The sequence below is a fragment of the Gossypium hirsutum genome, chromosome A01 (genome assembly GCF_007990345.1).
Source record: "Gossypium hirsutum isolate 1008001.06 chromosome A01, Gossypium_hirsutum_v2.1, whole genome shotgun sequence".
Classification (NCBI taxonomy): Eukaryota; Viridiplantae; Streptophyta; class Magnoliopsida; order Malvales; family Malvaceae; genus Gossypium; species Gossypium hirsutum.
The window spans coordinates 80830-104293 of record NC_053424.1 but is presented as its reverse complement, the minus strand read 5'-3'; the positions used below and the strand labels follow the sequence as shown (position 1 = coordinate 104293).

The 23464-nt window shown below is 34.2% G+C and overlaps 5 protein-coding genes, 1 non-coding gene and 1 pseudogene across 7 annotated transcripts; 1 reads left to right on the top strand and 6 right to left on the bottom strand.

Moving 5' to 3' along the window:
• The first annotated feature begins 275 nt into the window (after positions 1-275).
• Positions 276-2693, top strand: LOC107939225 (actin-100). 2 transcript variants are annotated; one of them, XM_016872518.2, is made up of 6 exons: positions 276-410; positions 605-677; positions 952-1019; positions 1126-1519; positions 1606-2219; positions 2335-2693. In XM_016872518.2, exons 3-6 carry the CDS (start codon positions 963-965, stop codon positions 2398-2400), a joined length of 1131 nt encoding a protein of 376 aa, XP_016728007.1. In that variant the 5' UTR covers positions 276-410; positions 605-677; positions 952-962; the 3' UTR covers positions 2401-2693. The 2 variants fall into 2 exon arrangements, with proteins under 2 accessions (XP_016728007.1, XP_016728006.1); XM_016872517.2 differs by having other exon boundaries at positions 357-492.
• Positions 2694-3019: 326 nt separating this feature from the next.
• LOC107939226 (uncharacterized) lies at positions 3020-6003 on the bottom strand. Its single transcript, XM_016872520.2, has 2 exons — positions 4860-6003; positions 3020-3592 (listed from the first exon to the last, which is right to left on the bottom strand). Exons 1-2 carry the CDS (start codon positions 5514-5516, stop codon positions 3506-3508), a joined length of 744 nt encoding a protein of 247 aa, XP_016728009.1. The 5' UTR covers positions 5517-6003; the 3' UTR covers positions 3020-3505.
• A 154-nt stretch (positions 6004-6157) lies between these two features.
• On the bottom strand, positions 6158-9599 carry LOC107939223 (pinin). Its single transcript, XM_016872513.2, has 10 exons — positions 9397-9599; positions 9185-9295; positions 9033-9098; positions 8756-8914; positions 8545-8658; positions 8015-8086; positions 7742-7825; positions 7547-7647; positions 7137-7221; positions 6158-6743 (listed from the first exon to the last, which is right to left on the bottom strand). The coding sequence occupies exons 1-10, from the start codon at positions 9472-9474 to the stop codon at positions 6375-6377; spliced, it is 1239 nt and encodes a 412-aa protein (XP_016728002.1). The 5' UTR covers positions 9475-9599; the 3' UTR covers positions 6158-6374.
• Positions 6829-6978, bottom strand: LOC121207274 (small nucleolar RNA snoR135). Its single transcript, XR_005902371.1, has one exon. It is a non-coding gene; the product is annotated as a small nucleolar RNA snoR135 (small nucleolar RNA).
• Positions 9600-11249: 1650 nt separating the features above from the next.
• LOC107939224 (uncharacterized) lies at positions 11250-15300 on the bottom strand. Its single transcript, XM_016872515.2, has 7 exons — positions 14578-15300; positions 13961-14104; positions 13277-13349; positions 12677-12782; positions 12502-12598; positions 11828-11923; positions 11250-11749 (listed from the first exon to the last, which is right to left on the bottom strand). Exons 1-7 carry the CDS (start codon positions 15070-15072, stop codon positions 11594-11596), a joined length of 1167 nt encoding a protein of 388 aa, XP_016728004.1. The 5' UTR covers positions 15073-15300; the 3' UTR covers positions 11250-11593.
• Positions 15301-16385: 1085 nt separating this feature from the next.
• On the bottom strand, positions 16386-17402 carry LOC107939219 (elongation of fatty acids protein sre1-like; annotated as a pseudogene).
• A 3983-nt stretch (positions 17403-21385) lies between these two features.
• On the bottom strand, positions 21386-22604 carry LOC107939216 (elongation of fatty acids protein sre1). The gene has a single exon (XM_016872509.2). The coding sequence runs from the start codon at positions 22428-22430 to the stop codon at positions 21573-21575; it is 858 nt and encodes a 285-aa protein (XP_016727998.1). The 5' UTR covers positions 22431-22604; the 3' UTR covers positions 21386-21572.
• Between the last annotated feature and the right edge of the window lie 860 nt (positions 22605-23464).

Genomic DNA, 23464 nt, shown 5'->3' with positions numbered 1-23464 from the left:
ATATTTTTCTTAGAATTCTAACTTTGAATAGTTTTCCTTTCTTTAAAAAAAACACTTTTGTCAAAAAAAACCAATCGAATAGGAAAAAGAAGAAGAGAAATAAAGAAAATACTAATCTAGTGTAGTTGTAATTTTAATTATAGAGGGAAATGGAAAGGAGGTGAGTGGGGCCCATTGCCAATGCCAATGCCAAGTGCCAACCAATGTAGAAGCAAGCATAGATAGACATGGTCGGCAAGAGACACCACTGCCCACCCTAACTTTAGCCGCCCTTTTGTTGATGTCTCATTAATTACATTTTAGGTCTTAATGTCCACATCATACCTGACTTAACTCCACCATTTGGATCTTGGACGGCTTTTGTTTGGATTCCGACATAAGTCCAGCAAACATCCTCTGGCACGCTCTGTGTAAGAGATTCCCTTTTCCCCATATGAAGCAAACCTTATATTATTTTTATTTTTCTCAGCTGCCAAACAAGGCTTAACTCAAGTTGGGTTGAATTCCATTTGCATCTCTCTCATTTCTGCTATATATATATATAAATCAAGAGTCTTATGCTATATTATTAACGATCTAATAACATTTCTTTTCTCCTCCTTAGGCTATATACCTTCAGTTTCTCTGTTATTTTTTTTCATTTTCAGAGAAGCTCAGTGTTTTTTTGCTTAAACAAGGTATTGGTTATTTTAATCTTTTTTATTGTTGTTATTGCTTATCCATGGGTAAATATTTCTGGGTTGACATCTATTTACAATTCATTCTGCTTGGTGTTTGCTTGAGAACATCAAGATTCTGTAGATTATGTTGTAATATGTGTTTTAATCCTAGAGCTGTTTCAGTTGTATGTTTTCTTCAATGATTCATTTTGTTAGAAACTGATTTCTTATTTGATTCCTAGTTCAAATTTTGATCCAAGATTTAACTTAAACAATCCATTTCCTTTTTAAGGCTAATCAGAGATGGCTGATGAGGATATTCAACCTCTTGTTTGTGACAATGGAACTGGAATGGTCAAGGTTAGTTAATCATTTATATATTACAATGAAAAATAGACAATGATTTTAATGCAAATATACACATACACACCAGTGTTGAAGCCTGTTTTGTCCCTTGTAATTGCAGGCTGGTTTTGCTGGTGATGATGCCCCAAGGGCAGTGTTTCCTAGTATCGTCGGTCGACCACGCCATACAGGCGTGATGGTGGGAATGGGTCAAAAGGATGCTTATGTAGGAGATGAAGCTCAATCAAAGAGAGGTATCCTTACCTTGAAGTACCCTATCGAACATGGCATTGTCAGCAATTGGGATGACATGGAAAAGATTTGGCACCATACTTTCTACAACGAGCTTCGTGTCGCCCCTGAAGAACATCCGGTACTTCTTACAGAAGCACCGCTTAACCCCAAGGCTAATAGGGAGAAGATGACTCAGATAATGTTTGAAACATTTGATGTGCCTGCTATGTATGTTGCTATTCAGGCAGTTCTTTCACTTTATGCCAGTGGTCGTACAACAGGTAAACTGGTTTTGCTTGTATTTTAATTAGTGTCGCCCCTGCTATGGAAATTGGCATGATGATGATTTTGTTTTGTTTGAATATAGGTATTGTGTTGGATTCTGGTGATGGTGTGAGCCACACTGTGCCAATTTATGAAGGCTATGCTCTTCCCCATGCCATTCTCCGGTTAGATCTTGCCGGTCGTGATCTTACGGATTCCTTGATGAAGATCTTAACCGAGAGAGGGTACTCTTTTACGACGACTGCAGAACGGGAAATTGTTCGTGACATGAAAGAGAAGCTTGCATACGTAGCTCTTGATTACGAGCAAGAATTGGAGACTGCCAAGAGTAGCTCTGCCATTGAAAAGAGTTACGAATTGCCCGATGGTCAAGTGATTACAATCGGAGCAGAGAGGTTCCGTTGCCCCGAAGTATTGTTCCAACCATCTCTGATCGGAATGGAAGCAGCCGGAATCCACGAAACTACATACAACTCCATTATGAAGTGTGATGTTGATATCAGAAAAGATCTGTATGGAAACATAGTGCTGAGTGGTGGAACAACCATGTTCCCTGGTATTGCTGATAGGATGAGCAAGGAAATCACTGCACTTGCACCTAGCAGCATGAAGATCAAGGTGGTTGCACCTCCTGAGAGAAAATACAGTGTTTGGATTGGAGGCTCCATTTTAGCTTCTCTTAGCACCTTCCAGCAGGTAACTTTCCGATTTCATTTTTTCAAATTCCTCCCCTCTAAATATTCAACATATTCCTGTCATACACGTATGTCTGTAACAACTTACATTGATTTTTTATTTTTGGTATGCGCAGATGTGGATTTCCAAGGCTGAGTACGATGAATCAGGTCCTGCTATCGTTCACCGGAAGTGTTTCTGATTTGGATAATATGAATTATCAAGTCTACATTAATCGGTCCGTGTCGTTGCGAGTTCAGTTTGGTTGTCTCCGGAAAGCTTTTTTTTCTTTAATCAATCTGGTATATATATATTATATTATTGTTGGCATTGAGTGGCTTGTAAATTGTAATGCTTTGGTCTATCTTTCGTTTAGGCCACAAAGTCTTCATTTTGGGAATTTTCCGTTAGAGTATTGAATGATTTTTTTTTATTAAAAAGATTGATTGCAAGATATATAATAAGAATCAGAAGTACGTTTTTTGTTTGATTAAATTTTAATTTTAAAAATGTTTTATATCTTTTCCGAGTGTGTTGTAAAATCAAAGTTATTCACAAAATATTTACATGCCAATAATATTTGATGCATTGGTAATATTTGATGCACCACCAATGCATAACATTCATGATGCGTATCAATGAGCAAAATAATAAAATATTTGAAGACTTATAAATAAATATGGATAAGTTTATTTAATTATTAATTACAAATTTTATTTTCTAAATTCCTTTCCTATATATGGATAAATAAAAGATCAGGTGTGAATATGACAAGTGGAAAAAAACAACAATTATTTTAGCAATGAAGTAAAAAGCAGAACAACACATTGATTGGGCAGAGATGGATTTTTAGATCCAAGGGGGCGAAGGCACAAACAAAATCGCGCGTGGTTTACAACAAGGCCCATCTGCCATTACGGCTGAGAGGCACCATCCACTGCACAAGCACAACGATAATTTGGCAGCATTGCACATGCTACTACTTTTACAATGCCACTCAAAAAATTGAATCTTGGGCTTGGGAGAAACCGACCAACAATTTACAATCTTCTCATCATCGTCTTGTCTTTTCCCAACGCTTTACTTTTTATATAATAATAATGATAATAATAATACACTCCATCCATCCGCTTCTCTTTCTTCCTTCCCCTGAATTTTACCCCCCTCTTTTGCCTTTTCATTCCCCTTTTTTTTTTCAAATTCTTTCACGATCCCATTTGGGGACACAGAATAATAGAGAGAATAAGCAAAAAGGAGGAGAATACCTTTCACCAATAAGATTTTATTAGGCAATGTGAGTTTGAACTTTAAACACTCAATCCATCGAATCCACATTGCTTGTCGGTGATAGACTGCTTCCTTGGACTGATCACTATTGCACAATCCACCGATACCTGCCATTGCCAACCCCATTTCAACACAACAAAACACTAGCTAATCTATGCACCCCAACATATATCTTGCACTGATGTGAGTGAATTGTCAAAATTGGTCATAAACACCAGAGAAAGGGGAATGATCATCAAAGTTTTCTTAAAGCATCATGCCGCAATTTATTGCACATTATCAAAACTGCTTCATGGCTAAGAAATGCTATACTATGGCATCATTGCAAGAAGAAGCCACAATAATGTATGTTCTCATTATCTACCCTGACAGCTAATAGGGAAAAACAATTTTACCCCCACTTTCCTTAAAAGAGACCCTAAAGCATTACAAAATACAATCCATACAAGAGAGGATTGGAGTTAGAACTTATGGATCACACAAGACAATCTATAGGTAAATGCCGTGGATCCTACATTGTAAAGAAGAACAAAAAAAAAGTGTAACTCCATATGCAGTCAGCCTTTGAAAAAAAGACATCAAACAAACAACCCAAAGGTTCTAATATATATAAATGAAAAAAAATAAATCTCAACATGCAATCATTCTCTTTTAAGAAGTGAAATCCATTAAATTGGGTTCAAATCTCAACCCTTGATTGAAATATTGAAAAGAAAAAAAAAAACACTAAAGATGGTCCAGGGGTGAGAAACGAAATAAAAGACATATTTTGGGATATCAAGTAAATAATAATAATCAAAACCCAAAATTATGACATTTATTCACTTCTGTCTTTACCACAATACCGCCATGCTACAACACATATCAAGTTATCAACTACTGCTTTCTGTCTCAAATCATCCCACACAAAAATTTCCAAAAACAAAGAATAATAATAATGCTCAATCCAAAATGATAAATAAGTACCCAAAAGTCATTGGATCGAGTAGGTAAAATCCAAACCATGGCATCGACAAATTCACAGTGAAAAATGAATATGCTCACGAATTTTCAGAGGTCAAATGATTGCAATTAATTGACAAAAGAAAGCATGCAAGAGGGGAAAAATAAACACGCTTGCCCTTGCCTACTAACAATTCTAAGTATCCAAAGAGTGGTGCCAGTTAGTAAAAACAAACGAGAATAAAGTGGAGTGGACAGCGACTAATTGGGGGGTGGGGTGGCTAAGGCAGCCAGTGTGGACACCACCACTTACGCCGCTCCCGAAGGAAAAAGAGTCTGAAACTAAAGATTCTAAGAGAGATTGGGGGGGGGGAATGAGGATAATGCTGCAATTAGAAAGTTTAAAATAGAAGGGAAAGGGGAAGAAGAGACCTGAACGCCAGGAGAATCGAAGTCCAAGACGCGGATCTTAGCGCCAACATCACCCAAAACTCTAAGCTGAACACGGTCACTAAGTGAAGCATCTCTGATTAAATCAGCTGCATCAGCTTGCATTAAGTTAGCTCGATCCACGGCGATGGTAGCTTCCACATTCCGGGTGCTGTGAGCTTCTTGGTAAAACCCAGGGACGGAAGCTTTTCCCAAAGGAATCCCACGGTACATAACGGTGAACCTAGACTCGCCGTATTTGATGCCGACCTTATTGGGATTCACCGCAGTGAAAAGCAAGTGGATAGTTAAGGACAAAGAAGCGGTTGTTGGGGAAGGCGAGACAGCGGTGCCAGTGCCATCGAAGGAGGAAGGATTAGAAGTGGAGATACCCATGTATTGAACCCCTACTTGTTGGAGATCGAACTGGGGTTTCTCGGGTTTAACAGCCAGGAATATTATGAGAAAAACAGCTAGGACGAGAAGGAGTAAGAAGGAAGAGAGAAGGAAGAGGCAGCAACAGCAGCCTTTGAAAGAGGCAGAAGAAGAGGAAGAGCGAGGGTAGTAAGCGAGAGGTGATGCGGCGGAGAGGCCGTGACGGCGGTGGTGGTCGCCATTGGGGGTTGGACGCATTTCTCTGGCGTGGGGTGGCATTTGCATTTTACTCTTTTTAAGTTTTCAAAGAAGAAGCTCCTCCTCTCTCACTAACTCTCTGCTTTCCTAGATTGATTTTGGAACTACACTTGCTTCTAAGCTTCCAAAAGAGATGGATAGATATGAAGAGGGGACTGAGAGTGGGAAACGACTCAGAGAGGGGAGTGCGCTTTTCCGAGGGTGAATTTAATAAGGGAGTGAAACTTGAAGGGATACGAATATATGGTATTTTTTAACTAAATCATTAATTTCAATTTCATACTTATTTGAATGTAAATCAAATGGAAAAGCTAGTTTGAATGTAGATTTTTGTAACACTGATAAAATAGAAACTTCTATTATAATCTTTTTCAAGAATATAGATTTTTATAATAAATTGTAAAAATAAGATAAAGCTATAAAACAGAAATTTTTACTTAGCTTTGATTCGGTGAGGTAAGTTTTTAACCCACGCTCTCTTTCCACCTTACGACTGCTACTTGATCATGGCGCTCTAATAAATGGTAAATACTTGGTAACTAAGCAAGTAAATTTTAACTTTCACGCCAACTTCACTTTCGAGGAAATACAAGCTTTTATTCACTTTTTTTCTTCTTAATTATTAGCCTGCCTTCTTTTTACCTGACTGCAAAAATGACTCCAACACAAATTTCTAATTTCTGATATCGGCTATTGTTATTTAGATAATAATGTTAAAAGTATTTGGGCATTATATAGGAAAACGCATCTAAAATCTAATCTAGTAACGGGTTAAAGGAGAAACAAAAAGAGGAATCATGCCATGCCACAGCCAAAATGAATGCTAAAACAACCAAAAAAAAAAAGACCTACTAGTAAAGATTGACCTGACCTACGGCCTAAGGTTCAAAGCTGATCAACATCGGGCTCTGCTTTCGCTGTTTCATCTCCCCTCCTACCATTATTATCATCAACATCCAACACATCATCCATCATATCATCTTCCCCAACATTGATATCTTCCACATCTTCCTCATCTTCATTGTTGTTTCCACCTGGTATCTTTCTCTTCTTTGGACCATGCTCCAGTCTATGGCTATCCAATTCTTTGTCCATTGTTTCTTGTAGGTTCATGTCATTGTTTACTTTCCTAGCTTTCCGAGCATTTTGCCACCTCTCCAACTCCTTTTCCACGTTCCCTACATATTCTTCTCCTATCTGTTTCTGATATTCAGACAGTTCCTCCCTCCTTGCTGTCTTCCATTCCAAATACTCCTGTCATGCAATTGCAAATATATAGATATCAAGAGTAATTAGCATCACACAATAATAAGTCAGATTGTTAATATTAGAAAGAAAGTGATGTCAGGCAGATGATTGTTGATATTTCTAATTATTAGGATGAAATACAACTGCCCATCTTCCTCTTATAATTGATTTTGCAGTGAACTCTTTCGGAAACAGAGTGCATTAATTGTAGCACAATGCCGATACAAACTATCCCTGCCACTCTAAAAGACTGAAATTTGAAAAATTGAAATAGCATCCACAAGATAGTTGGAAAGTCCATGAAAAAATGGCACCTTTTTCAGGAATTCTAGCTTTTGACAACAAACTAGGGAAGAAAATTGGTCTTCTTGTTAATAGCATGAGACTTAGACAACTTACTTGTTCTTTCTGCTGCTCATATATGGCTGCATCTTCATGCAATGGTTTAGTTGGTAAATAATATATTGGAGGCTCAGTTTTCGTCCTGAAATACATTCCAAGAGCAATCAAGATGAGTACAAAATTATCCAAAAAATAATTGTTGCAGTCTACCTAGATCCTAGAAAGCAGGAACATTGAAGTCTTCAGATGCTTCAACACTACTATGCACTTGAACAGAAACTTATCTTTGTCTCAATAAAATTGTGAATATGGACACTACTGGACCAAAGTTAAAATTAACCTGCAACAGGCGGAAAGGGTGTTAATACCAGAGCCATTCATAGCAAAAGCAACATTAAAGCAGAAAATGTTTTATGCCTGAAAGGTGCTGACACCATATCATGCTAAAATTGATATTACATATATACCTTATAAAATTGCTAAGCTTTTTGTGGTGCTCACTCCACTGAAGAAACAACAACTCCAGCTTCTTTTCTTCAGCCTTGGCAGCTACACGAGCCCTGAGAGTCTGAAAAACAGAAGGGGAAAGCAATAATGTTCATTTACTTCTGCATCTAACAACTTTTAACGTCAACTAACAGCAATAATGATCAATGACAAACCAGATCTCTCCTCCTCTTTTCTGCTATTTGTTCACGCTCTTGTTGCCTCAGCTTCTCACTTTCTTCGCGAGCTCTTTGCTCAGCCTATGAAGAAATCCAAACATTTATCAACCAGCAAAATACTTTATCATAGTAAATCCCCAAACCGTACAATGATTATTTCTTTTGGTATTCCCTAAGAATTGCTAGCTAATGATAAGAAACTAACAATAAGAAGTTACTCGGTTTACAAATGAAACCAGAAATTCATAATATGAAAAAGCAGAAGCTTACTCTTTGCAAGGAATTTGACCGTCTCATATATGCCTCTGTCCCTGAAAGTTGCTTATCTTCTTTCCTGAATCTCTGCAGAAATGAAAACAAAAAAAGATATGCTGTTATGAATCTACAAAAGCCAGCAGGCAGAAATAGGTAATACCAGCATTAAGTACAAGGAAATGATCTTTTTTTCCTTTTTTTTTGTGTGTGTTGGTGAGGGGGCACAAATGGGGGCTTTACAACACAAATACCAAAATAAATAGCTTGTAGGGGTTCTAAATGATTGATTTTCCTAGTTCCGGACCAAGAATCTATTTATTTAAATAAAACCATCAAAACTGGAGATGTGAGGCTGAAATAGAAATTATCCACGAGAAGGAGCTCTATATCGCAACTATTGCTAAACTTTGCAGCTTATAGTTTCTGTTAAAGCAGTTTCTTTAGATCCTTGCTGTACTTAGTAAGCTGGTGTGGTTCTATTTCAATCCAAAGTAGGAATTTCAATGATTAACATTTCACTAAGATAGAAACTACGACATAAATACCTCCAAAGTCCCTAAAAGTTGACCCAACATTCTTTTATTCCTATTAATCAAGCTTGGGTCGTCATCCTTGGGCAAAATCCTTGGAACATGCTCAGCAACCGGAACTTCAGCATCCTAATAACAAAAAACAAGGATAAAAAGAATGTCACAATGCATGGACATAAATAATCCCACAGCTCAATAAAAATTTAAATTTAGAGTGCAGAAAAACCTTCTTCAGTGGTCTTTGATTTACATCCCTTCTAGACCAACCACTTTGCTGCTGAGTCGAAAGCTTTCTATCACTCTCATGTACTGCACCAGATCCTTCGACAGCCATGTCACTGGCATCCTTTGCTACTTCATCATCAACAATCTCTCCATCTTCAACCTTCAGTCCAAAATTAACAAATTAACAATATAAAAAAGAGCATAAGAAAAGCTCGTTGAATCAATAGACTTTTAATAGTCACTAATTGTTAACGAAAATCGAGCAAGAAATGGTTTACCTTGACAACAGCTGATGACAATCGCCTCTTAGCCGGAGGTTGATCTTCTCCATCAATCCTATCCGCCTACAAGAAACAAAAAGAAGAAAACTTAAACCCTAAAAAAGGCGAAAAACAGCAAAAGCGAGAATTAAAGAGAAACAGAAGCATACAGGTCGAAGAAAGCCACGCTGACGAGAACCATTGGCGGCGAAGTTACGAGGACCGATGCCTGACAGTCCTCCTCTTCGGAGTCCTCGAGGATCTCTCAGCCTCTCTGTAATCTATATAAAGCATACACAAATTAATAAAGAAAAGAATGTAGCTTAACAGTATTCGTAGAGTCGTATTTACAAGAAAAAGAAAGAGAGAAAGAAATAGAAACCTCGCGTTGCTGGCGATGAAGCTCATCAATCTCTCGCTGAAGCTCTTCTGCTGTCTTCTCGACGGCGGTGCTTCCCATTTGGAATTTACTTGTTAATTTGATAGAAAAGACGACCAAGGTTAACTCGAAAACCCTCGCGATGGATATGTTTTGGTCGAATTTCTTTCTCTTTTTTTTTCTTTTTGGTTTAATTTTTATAAAGTGTTTTAAATTTATTTTAGAATTATCAACGTACATAAAATGGTCGATATTTGGACTGATGAGATTTCTGTTCCGGAAAAGCCCATTGAAATCAAAACCCCATTCAAATCACAGCCCAAAGTTTTTATTTGTTATTTTCTTATTCCTGCTACAAAATTTAATATTTTCAAATATAAATAAACATTTGTATTTAGGCTGTGGAACAAAAGATAATTGGGCATGATACTTATAACTAATGCATTCGCTTCTTCTACAATAGAGTAATTGAAAACTCAAACGTAGAATGAATGTGTTGGATAAAAAAAATTCAAGAAATAATCGAATAACGAATGGTTATTTAATCGCAGCTTAAAGTTAAACGAGTTGTTATTCTCTTCGCAATGATCATCCCACATGGAGTTTGATTAACATAAGAAATTCCCATGGCTATAGTTATAGTCTAATTTTGATCTATATTTGACCTCCAAATTACCAAATGCACGTACTGCATGCCATGCAGCAGAGCAGAAGAAATATATACAAACGCTTGTATGTGTCTATGACCAAGAAGAGGGCGGAGACAGAGTGCAGTTCGCATGGTGATGAGATGTTGAGAGCCAGTATATGAGAGGATAGAAGTATACAGCATGCAAGAGAGTTCATGGATCAGAAAAAAAAAACATATATATATGTGTTAAAGAAACGTACAGATCAAATTTGTGAACAAATTCATGGATCAGAAAACTCCAACCCATGGCAAAATCTGGATGAGGATATCAGGTAACTTTAGTTTTCCACCTGAGAAAAAAAATGCTGAAGAGATGACCAAAGCAAGTTTAAAGCATTGCCAGCAAACTGGATTCAATAACATATTGAAGAAGAAGAAGAAGATAATACATATATATGCAAGAAAAGATAGATATTAGGGCGTTGGAATTGGCATTTCCAAGACTACATGATATAGTTGTACCTCAACAGATGAAGACATGATGGTAAAGGGGTATTTCATTAATTTCTCTTGGGGTTTCTCAGTGACAAATTTACACTGCCTGTTTGACATACTGGCCACCTCCACTACCAAGAATTATTGGTGGAGGTGGACAGAATGCCAAATTGGCTCTGCAACTGCGCCTCTCAGAATCCCCCATAGATCTGTTACAAATATGTCAGAAAGGGTTTTGTTCAGTTGCTGGAACTTGACAGGATTAAAGGATAGATTTGTTCCTTCTACTGCAAAGAAGAGAAATATCTGGTTTGAAATAAGAAGCCATTTTCGATCATGTCGTGTTTGTTGCTATCCACCAAACAAAAAAAATATTCTCTGCCTGTCATAATTGTCCCTTGCAAAGTCAGAATGAATAGACAACGCAACAGTCTTAAAGACCGCAACCTCAACAAAGCAAAGCTATGAGATATGTCGTTGACCACGCTATATGCAGGGGCTTCATGCGTCTCTTCAATACCTTTTTGACTTGCTGCAAAAAAAGGATACAAAAATGTGGGATTGTTTCTGTCTGCCACTCACCCTCTAATTGTCTGTCACAACTCACTCCTCAGTTTAAACTCTTTCAAATCTGTAATTAAGTTTGTTTTTTGGTAAATGATTAGTGCTTTCCAAGATTACTACTTGGATCATCCATAAAAACGAGATGATGTTTAATATGATCCAAGAGTGAGCAACTGTAGTTTTACTGGTATTATACAAAGAAATCCTCAGATTACAACGCAATGGAGAACATGAGATGGATAAGAATGAATGGATTTTGACATCATCCCAGAGTAAAATATTATATCCTTATCCTAAATTCTACATTTCAATTCCTTTCTTCCTCACTTACTATACCTATGACACCTCATGGTCGTCTGACAATTTCATACCATATAAACTTTATATAATATTGGCTACTATATCTATATTTTAGCCATGGTCTAGCACTCCAAATGAAATTCGAGTCTCCTACTTGCCAGGGTTGAGACTTAAGAGTTACCCTGAAATGCTATCCGACCATCTAAGTATTTACTTGGCAGAACCATTCCCAACAAGGGGACTGTTATCTGCAACAATGTCCTTGACAGGGTTCTGCTCTCCCCATACGGCTGCATCTAGATATCCAAACTCAAAGAGCCTATCAAGAATTTCATCATCTGCTGGCTCCAATGCCCAATTGAAAAGCTGTGAGGAGTTGGCAACAAGAGTTCAGAGGTTTATACTTGAGGGAAACAATCAACATTTGCAGACCTATGGGATTACCTCTCTTCCACTAGCCCTATTCTCAGGATTGCAGTCCGGACTAATCCCAATTCCTTGCAACCCCAACTGACTGGCTGGGAAAGCACAGACTCGGACCTGCAAAGACAAATCAGCCATCATATCACCATCAGGAGTAAGTTTGTGTAATCATCATTGCTTGGTATTAGGTCCAGTGGAATAGGATACTACCACTTTTTACCTATCTCAAAGTCAAAAGACTTCAATTCCATAGTTCACTGCAACTGTAAAACATCGGATAAACAAGAGTAATAACACTACCTATAAACGTAGGCCAATCTCGTCCTTGTAAATCTTGACCAGTGATTAATAAACTATGGTGAATTACTATACAAGGCTATTTCAAGTCTTAACAATAATCACATGTAAAATGATATGTGGATCTTAAAACAGATTTGACTGAATCCAAGCTTTGTATTCGACAGCAACAAAACACTTCAGTAACTTTTGAGACCACATATATTATTGTAGTGCTAATCAGAATATCAAAATGACACTCAACAGCTAGCAATTCAATTCAAAACCATTATGATTAGATATTCTTGTTTCAAACCTATATCAGATTGCAAATTTCAGTAAAATAGAATGTCTTGGGACAAATAGTTTCCCGGAATTTTTGGAGGCAGGTTCAGTTTTAAACGATCTCAAGAAAATACCGTTTTAGAAGCAGATGTTGGGGGCATAAATAATGTCAAACCCCCATCAATGCATAGACGATTTCGGAACATTGTTGCTGGGCGAGGAGCAAGATACCTGCAAAGATGTTTTGTATCAGATTCTCGTAACTTCGTAGCAAGCATTTCAATGCAGAACTATGCCTTAACCAATTACCCAGGAATGAAGGAAGATGTAATGACTGCATTGATCAAATCTTCTTTAGAATCAAATTGATCTACCAGTAAACCCCTAGGCCTCCAAAGAATCTGAGTTACAGCAACTGACATTATAGTTGCACAATAAAAGAAATGTTAATTGCTGAAAGTGGTGGAGATTCGCAAGTCAAAATCAGACATCAATGTTATGCAAATTGTTTTGTAAAGAATGTCATACACTAAAAAGAGAGAATTTATCTTGGCACAGAGAAAGGTAGATTAGTGAATCTAGTGTAAAAACAACTGAAGTTATAGTAACACCCTCCACCATCTTCATAATGTGTTTGTAGCTACTTCCGTATTTTAAAAAACAATCTCGACCTCAGCTAGCATCTCTCTAACATTATGATTTGACCAATGCTTTGCATGTTACTATCCCAACGCCTATCTATCTCAATGTCATCATGATCTAAATGTGTCATTCAAAGATTAGAATTGTAGGATGATAATATTATTTTCTCATATGCTTCAAAGAAAATTTAATTATCAGCTCTATGTACTCCCAGTATAAAAGAATATGCATACAGTTTCTAGTTTGTTTTCAAATTATCATACTCACCACGAACCCTCCCATTGGACCTAGTATGAATATCATCAGGCAGAAACTTGTCAAGAATATCTCGGAGAACAGCCTGTCGGTTTTAAAAAAGCATAAGTTAACATAAAAGTGAAAACTTATCAAACGCTGATGCAGAAATATGAGTTCTTTAGTGAGATAATAAGCAAATGGCCAAAAAAAGTAAATGAGATATTAAGCCACTAAAATATCAAAGCTGATGAAATCAAGATCCTTTAAAATCATTCATGATTAAATTCAAATGTTAATCTTTGCATCCGTTTGTGTTGAGCAATTAGATTGCAAAGATACATGATTATTAGCAATTAATGACCATCAATCATACACACTATAAAAACATAAAGGAACTAAAATTTATAAAACAAAATAATAATGACACGTGTGGTTATTAGTGCAATAACATGAGGAAAATGTTTATTTAATACATGTGTTAAAATCGTTAGACTTAAAATAAAGAATAATTAGTATAAATTTAAACTTGATATTAGAAAGATGAGTAAAAACTATTGCAAAAAACAAGAGCTAATCAAAATAAGCAAATATTTTCTTTCTCTTTGCCACAAACAAGTCATGTGAGTGGCTAAAAGTTACCAATTGAAATTAGTTTATTGCTAACTCTAAGCGCATTAAGCCACAAATAAGTCACTGTGCTAGGCCTAGGCATACCCCAAGACGAAATGCAGTCCCTTTAAGCCGGCAATCATCAGCCAGGTCCTTAGTAGCTTTTAAGGCTTCATCCATGCTAGCTCCAGAAGCAATCACTGCACATATTATGGCACCAGCAGATGAACCAGCCAATGGTGTGGTTTCCTGCATCAGAGTGGAAAAAAAGAAATATCAGGTACGGCCAGAGTGGTTCAGGATGAAATATTACAGCACAGAGTCATATAAAGAGTTTGTCAGTGTTCTCAAGAACTCAAAGAGCACTCAATATCCAAACTGGACCATGTCCATTCGTTAAGAAAAAAACCAAGGTTAAGAGAATAGTGATCAAGTTTAATTATGTTTTCAAATTGTTACTTTCTAGAAAATATACGGACTACGGTATCTACTTTAAAATAGGCACCATCAGTTAACTTCATATGCTTGCTTATAGCATAAAATTAAAGCTCAAGAAAGCCAAGATTCTTCAATTCTAGCTTCTCTCAAAAGAAAGAGATTTCTAAATGAATTTCCCTACCAATAAACATGAACCTGCCAGTTAACAGAAATCAAACTGAATTGATGAACAATCATACAATCTACTTCTGTAAAATGAGGGGGGGAAAAGCAAAAGATCAAACCTTTATGTAACCCTTTTCAATGAGGAACTGGGCAACTCCAAGATGATAAGGAAACAAGAGGCCAGCAGCAGAGAAGCTAAACCCAGGGCTAGTAACCACTCTTCTTTCTTTTTCAGCTTCAATATCCTTGACTCGTTGTTCCCATATCACCTCTGGCTCAATTTCATCCTCCATCACTAACCCAATTCTGTCCTTATCATTGTTTCCAGCCTCACTCCCATTGATTCTCTTTCTGGGTCTGCTGAAAACAGGGATTGTAGAGCCTGAATCTTCATAATTGGAACTGCTTTTAATAAATCTTGATGCAATTCCCAAGAAAAGCTCCCCTGTTGCAGCGGCGAAAGACACTTTTCCTGGAGAAGAAGAAAAAAGTTGATGATTTTTATGTTGTGAAGGTGGAGTAGTGTGGTTTTTGTTGTTTTTAGAGCAGTTAGTGAAGGAAGCGAAAGCATTGAAAGTGTGGGAAATGAAAATAGAAGAAATAGAAGGAGCCATTAAAGGAAGAAAAGAAAAAGGAATGAAACAAACAAACTAATGGTTGCTTGCTTCTCCAATCTCATTTCTGTTTTTCATGTTATATTTGGTTTAATAGTTTGGAAACGTTTAATATGTTGTTTTTGGCCGAACGCATACCACAGTTTTGGTTCCTTTGTTTTTGTTTTTTAACATCACTCTTCGGCTCGCACAAAATGTCAACATGTTGTTACCCCCAAAGTTAAATACAAAACTCCAAACATAAACTCCTTCACACTAATATATTCGGTGAGATTTTTATTGATACAAAATAAAATAATTATTAGGTTATAAAATATTATTTGAAAGGCTAATAAATATATAAATAATCTAATTTTTAAAATTTAAATAGTGAAATATAAATGAAATTATGTTTTTTAAATAATAAGAACATAAAACAAAAGATAAGAGAAAGACAAAAAGAAATTGGTCTCCACTGACTTTTCTTTTTATTGGGGATTGCACCAAAAAGCCTTCTTAAAACTCAGCACGAAGTTCACGATGCATCAAAATGGCCTTTTTAATGTACGAAATAATTGGCTTCAATTTTGATATGTAAATTATATAATGAATTTAGATGTGATTCAAACCTAATATAAACTCTTAAAATTATTATTTATTAAATAAATTTATTTTATTCAAATTTAAATATGAAATATTCTTTAAAATATTTTTTAAAATAAAAATGAATAGTAAATTAAGACAAACAAACAAAAATAAATCTAAATGGAGAAAATAAAAAATTTTGGATCATGATGCAACCCAGCCCATGATTGTAATTAATGTATAGTTGTTGAGCGACAAAATTTTGAAGACAACAATTGTCAACAACAACAGTAAAATCATAGTTAAAAAGCTAGACTATTCCTCTAAACTCGAGCACCCTTCGAAACATGGAGTAACTAGGACTATTGCGAGGTGAGTTAATAATATTTATTTTAATTTTAATTTTTTAATATTATTACATGTTTCTAAATTTATTTATTTATTAATTTCATGTGCAATTAAATTTAAATAAATAATACAAAATCAATGCTTTTAACTTCTACCTAATAGTGAAAGGACAGTTAAAAGCACAGCTGGATGAGAGCTCAAATTAACCCAAAAATGTTTATATAACATGTTTTATGCACGAGAGGCTCACATATGATGTTTATTGTCAAATATCGAATTTAATTATTCGTAGTTGTTTCGACAATAAATATGATATCCTATAATTCGAACTCAATGATTGAGTTAGGTATGGGGTGTTAAAATTTGTAACACTAGAATTATTCAGAAACAAACCAAAGATGTATCAACTCGATTAAATTAGTGAAATTTGCATCCTACTAGCCTCGCCATCATCAAATTAATCTGACGATAAATACCAATCAACCAAGAAAAAACTACAAAAAATACAAAACAACCTATGCATTAGTGATGCACAAAAGGCCAAGTCTCAAATGACATTTCCTCCTCATCATCACCTCATATCTATCATCATCATCACCAACTCAGAATCCCAGAGCAGCCAGAAGCAGTGAAGTGGTAGAACACAACCACGGCCATGATCAAAAAGCTTAACCGGAACTGCACTAGTTGAAAATCCGTCACTATTTTCTTCCACTTGGGGTGCATCCCCAGGGTGCACAACAGGTAATATGTGTACATTACGACATGCACCACGCAGTTGGTGACCAGCACCATGGGTACAGAGGACTGAGCACTTTCTAAGCAAATATAACACATGATGACCACCATGGAGTGATGGTAGCCATGAATGAAGGATAGCCTCTTCATGGATCCACTGAGGATGATCAAAAGGGTGTCTATGAATTCAACAATCTTGGAGAGGTAGAAGATGTATGCCCAGAAAAAGAGAGGGCCCGATGGGGATGTACCCCTAGGGAAGCAAACGAGGTTCTTGAAGTTAGGCACCTGGGAGAAGTTGGAAGCGAGGCAACCCAGGGCCATGGTGAAAGAAAGGGTAAGGAGGAAGATGTTGTCGACGGCTGTGATTGATTTGAAGAGTGGACGTGAAAGTGAAGGGCGAGATAATTGGGAGAGAACGAAGGTGAAAGAGATGTAAGACAAGACAGTGAGGGTGAGGAAGCGATGAGAGAAGCTGGTGTTTGGCCATTTTCCCATGAAAACTGGAGGATTTTGGGATGCTTCACTAGCCAATCCTCCAAGGTTGAGAACAAGGCTTGTTGCACCACCAAGTCTTTGATACAGGAGAAAAGGGTTGGGAAAAAGGGCACTTCCATCTTGCTGCTGCCTTTACTACTCTAGTACTACTCAGTTAAAAAAGCTGCAGCAAAAAGGAGAAGGGGGGGATTGCCTTTATAAGCACTGAAAAGTTACTTATGATCCAATTTTTTCTCAACTGCCTACTGGTACTGGATATCATTGATCCATCCACTGCATTCCTGTTTATGGTTATTCATTTATGGATAATGGTCCGCCAGTAATGAAATCATTTATGGATAGGGGGTAATTAGCCTACCCCTCTTGTAACTTGTAAGTAAATAGATTTTTGGGTAAATTAAACTGTTGCTTAATTATCTAATTATTAGTAAATTTGTTACAAAATTAATACCTAATTATTACTGAAATTTTTTGTCACCTAATTATAAAAAGTTATAAAATGGTCACTCAACTATTAAATTTCAATGTAACACCTTCATACTCGACCTGAATATCGAGTCAAAGTACTGGGATGCTACATTCATTGTCGAAGCAACTTTTATGATTTCATGTCAATTAATCATTATAAAACTCAAATTATATCAAAACACTTGCAATAACTTGTGTACATGTCATATTCTATAACCAAAATATCAAATTCGTACTCTCTTCAAGCCTTGGTGATGAGATGAGATGCGTGGAAATCCCAACCCGAATCTAGAGCTTCAATTCGATCTTCCATCTATGTGTTTAAAACACACATCATGCTTGTAAAAACTTAGAAAGTACCCAAGAATCCAAATTTCAATTTTTTTTACCTTGAATTCTATATATAAAAATTTACCATAATTCACTACTTTTATATTTTCATGGATTGGTAGGAACAAAGCTTTTACCAAATTAATTCACTACATTATCACTTACTTCATTATCACTTACCAGTTTAACAAAATTTGTTATCAAAATCCTTTACTTGTCATCTCACTATGTAATAGGAAATTTTTATAAGAATTTGTTTATCATATAACTCTTTATTTTGTTTAGATTAATTAGAGTTCCATTAGATTATTAATTGAATTTATTGTGATTTATGTCTCAAAGGGTTCAATTGTACACTTATCCATCTAGGCATTATATCAATTGATTTTTTCAATCAACCTTCCACTTTTTAATTTTCGTTTTATTTATTTATTGTTTTAAATCTTTATTCTTTGTTCTTAATTTTTTTCTTTATTATTATTTTTAAATATGTTTGGTTTCTTCTTTTCAAGTCATTCTTGAATTTTTTAGTTAGAACAACTCAAACACAATCTTCTTTCACTGCTCCTTTATTAAGAATAAAACATATTTCATGGCTAATAATTTACCTATTCGAAAAGCACCTGAAAAAATTAATCACTACTACTAACAGTAGATATATCCTGATTACGAAAAAAAGAAAAGATAAAATATAATTTTACGTTATAGAAAGTTGTTATGATTTTATAAAAATATGGCATGAAACATGTCAAATCATATAAATGAAATATACCTATAATAATTCATGCCCAATTTAAATATAGAATGAGCACCAATAACTTTTTCACGTGCAACAATAAATATTGAGAATAACAAAAGAGCAAGAAAATTGGAAAGATAAATGCTTTATCTAAAGTCTAAACTTCAAACAATAAAATCCTGACTTTTCCCTTGCATGGAATTATGGATATATATTTGTATAATATTAGTAAATAGTTTTTTTTATGTTAGAATACGATGAGGACTAGAAAAAAAATTATACTCTCAATTCAAATTTAAACCATTAAAAAATAAAAATAAAAAGTTTTAGACTCGAGCTTGACATTAAAAAAACAAAGAAATAAATAAATAAAAACTAATAATTTATTCAAAAATAGCATGTAAACACGTGTATCCATTTAAAAAACTAACCTCTTAGGAGAGAAAAAAAATAAAAATTAAGATAAAATTACAATCAAACGAGAATTAGGACAAAATAATAAGATGTAACAAAACAAATTATTTATACAAAAAACTTGTAACTGAAAAGCTAATTAATATATCAAATATTCTTAATAACAAATATTACCATGTACAAAATGTGTAACTGAAATTAAAGTTGAATTGAAAATTTATTAACTTTTTTTATAATAATATATTTAATAAAACTAAATAAACTAATCAATTTAAATTTAGAAGAAAACAAAAGTAATACATTGGTAGTATATTTTTTTTATTTCACAAGCAACTTTAAAATTTTGTTATGTGGCTTTTTTTTTTAATATTTTACTCTATCTTTATAACTTGTTAGCCCTCTAACTTTACTTGTGAATTAAGATTAAAAACATCACTGATAGCGTATATCAAATATTTTCTCATATTTTAATTATAAAAAATAATATAAAACTAAATAATCCTAATGACAATCAATATGCAATTGAAGTTAATTAATATTTATTAAATTTCAACTCATTTTAATTTACATTTTATTATTTTAATATGAAAATAAAATATTAATATAAGAAATGCATCCTATTTTAACACTTTGATTTTGAATAAAAGTTAGAACAATTCTATTTTTATAATTCATATAAATATTAAAATTATTTGGGATTTTAATATATTAAAATTACCAAATTAAAGATTAATATTTAAATTTAATTAAGTTAAAACATTAATTTTTTATTTTAATATTAAATCTGTCTCTCTTTTTTTTTACCTTTTAAATATATTTTCTAATTTAAAATCATATAGAAATTTTATTAAATAAAATTTAAATTCAAATTGGATCAAATTTAAAAATTCAAGTCCTTCATATTATGCAAACTAAGATTAATAGGAATTTATCTAATGTTGAATTGAAGTCATCTATCGGATTTGATGAAGAAAAACACGATGAATTAATTTATCTTGATTTTTTACTTTTTATAATACAAATCATAATTGATGGAGGCTATAATTTTTTCATTAATTTTGTGTGTAACCTTAAGTAAACCCCAAGCAACAGAGGTTATAATTTTTTATTAATTTTGTGTGCAACCCTAAACAAACCCTAAGTAATGAAGGTTATGAAATTTTAAAATAATAATAATAAATAATAAATAATTATCATTATAAATTATAATTACAATATTAATTAAAAAATAACAAAGTAATATTATAAATCTGATAAGTTTAAAGCTTTCATATTAAAAAAATATAATAATATGATTGTGGTCAAAGTAAATTTCATTTTCAGTAATATCTCTTCAAACAATTCTAACTTATTAATCTCTACTTTTTTTTTAATAATTTTTTTAGATGGTACTTGATTTCACCATAAGCATTATAATTTTAAAAACTTCAATTTCATTTGATTTGATTTTCATATAAAATTTTAATAAATATATATTTTTATATAAATCTTTTTCGTGTGTCATAACTACATTTTGAATGTTTTATAATTTAATATGAAGAAAAATAATTCATTTGGTTGACCTATTGTCTCTATCAATTTCATAGTAAATTACTTTATTTTATTCCCAATTAACTTCAATTGATTAAAACTAATCCGTAGAAACAATACATGTGATAAAGTAGTGTCTTAGGTTTACATCATTTGCATAATTGATTGTTGACCTTATGACCAAACTAGTTTGAAATATTGGACTGTCATTTGATGCCCTACTCTCAAAATTTTTTTGTTACCAAATTTATTTTATGTTGTGTATATATGTGACACTGGATTTTCTTAATATTCTCTAAGAAAAAAAAAACTTAGATATGACGTTAAATTGGAATTTAATGGATGAATCATGAGGTGTTTGTTCCAAATCTTACCAGACATAAAATATTGGTGTAATGAAAACGACAAAAGCATGCAATATCTTAAATAATATATATGACGATAAAAGGGAGAAGTTAATTTTTGATGAGGTCCTGTCAAACTTATTAACTCACCTGCTTACCATATTTAATGTTGACTGCGACAACAATTTCTATGTCAGCCTTCATTTATTTATCTCATCAACTTTTTTTTTTTTTCACTTCACGGTCGTTCCATTTTCTTCATCGTCAGAAACGATAATACAATATAATTGCATGCAGCAGGAACTGTTTAATCATGCATTTACAGTAAAAACATAAAATATAAATTAACAATGAATCTCTTCAATTAATTGATATTAAGATACATATGCACACCGAAGAATTGAAATCGTAAAAGGAATTTATGACAATTATGTTCATTTTTTTCTTCAACTGATCAATCACTCTGAAACAATAACTACATATAAAAATGAAAACGAAATGAAAAGAAAAGGTAGTTTAATTAATTATTAGTTACCCTTGAAGACCTTGGCATTGGTGGAGTAACTCTTGGCATGAAAGTCTGAGAACAAGTAGAGAAGAGAGGCGATGAAGGCTGCATTGAAACACCAACTCAGAATCCCAGAGCAGCCAGAAGCTGTGAAGTGGTAGAACACAAGCATGGCCATGATCAAAAAGCTTAACCAGAACTGCACTAGTTGAAAATCCGTCACCATTTTTTTCCACTTAGGGTGCATCCCCAGGGTGCACAACAGGTAATAGGTGTACATTACGACATGCACCACGCAGTTGGTGACCAGCACCATGGGTACGGAGGACTGAGCACTGTCTAAGCAAATATAACACATGATGACCACCATGGAGTGATGGTAAACGTGAAGGAAGGATAGCCTCTTCATGGATCCGCTGAGGATGATCAAAAGGGTGTCCATGAATTCAACAATCTTGGAGAGGTAGAAGATGTATGCCCAGAAAAAGAGAGGGCCCGATGGGGATGTACCCCTGGGGAAGCAAACGAGGGTGTTGAAGTTAGGCACCTGGGAGAAGATGGAAACGAGGCAACCCAGGGCCATGATGAAAGAAAGGGTAAGGAGGAAGATGTTGTGGACGGCTGCGATTGATTTGAGGAGTGGACGTGAAAGTGATGGGCGAGATAGTTGGGAGAGAACGAAGGTGAAAGAGATGTAAGACAAGACAGTGAGGGTGAGGAAGCGGTGAGAGGAGGCTGGTGTTTGGCCACTTTCCCATGAAAACTGGAGGATTTTGGGATGCTTCACTAGCCAATCCTCCAAGGTTGAGAACAAGGCTTGTTGCACCACCAAGTCTTTGATACAGGAGAAAAGGGTTGGGAAAAAGGGGACTTCCATCTTGCTGCTGCCTGTACTACGTCAATCAATAAAGCTGCAGGAAAAAGGAGTGGGGATTGCCTTTTTAAGCACTGAAAAGTTACTTATGATCCAATTTTTTCTCTACCTCAACTGCCTACTGGTAGTAGATATCATTGATCCATCAACTTGCCACTGCATTCATGTTTATGATTGTTTTCATTTATGGATAAAGGTCCGCCAGTAATGATTTCATTACTGCCTATAGGGGGGTAATTAGCCCCTCTTGTAACTCGTAAGTATATAGATTTTTGTATAAACTAAATTAATAGTAACTCAATTATTAGTAAGTTATTTTTATTTTGTCACTTATTAATGAAAAGTTATAAAATGGTCTCTCAACTATTTAATTTTATCTCTTTTTTTTTATTACCAACAAGGTAACTGTGGCAACTTTTAAAATTTATATAATAACAATTTTAACCTTCATGATTTATTCATTATGTCAATTTTGTCTTAACTTTAGAAAATTTAACTATTAAAATTTGCACATTGTGTAATTTAGTCTTATAATTTTGCTCTTCTTTATGTCCCTTTCAACTAAAATGTTAAAAAAACACATTTATCAAGTAAATTTGATTGAAAATATACAAACAGAAAAAAGAAACACTCAAAAATCTAAAATAATAATTTTAAACTTTTCTTGTTATTTTAAAAATAAAACTAAATGTCGCAAAGAAAATAAAGTGCAAAAAAAAAAGAGACCTAATTCATAATGTGGATTTGTTGAGGGTTAAATTCATTTTAGAATCAAGACTAAATTGACATATTTTATAAATGTTGATGATTAAAGTTATTATTAATTATGTAAAATTTAAAGTTTTCACTATTAATTAGATGGTAAAAAGAATAGTTGAGTAACTATTTCATTGAGCAACTAAAAAATATACTAATATTTGACTAAACATTTTATAATTATTGAGTAACAAAAATATATTCCAAGCCATTGCTAGTGTAGTTTAGCTAGATTTTTTATTCATTAACACCTACCGTAAGTCTCAGCTAGTAGAGACAAT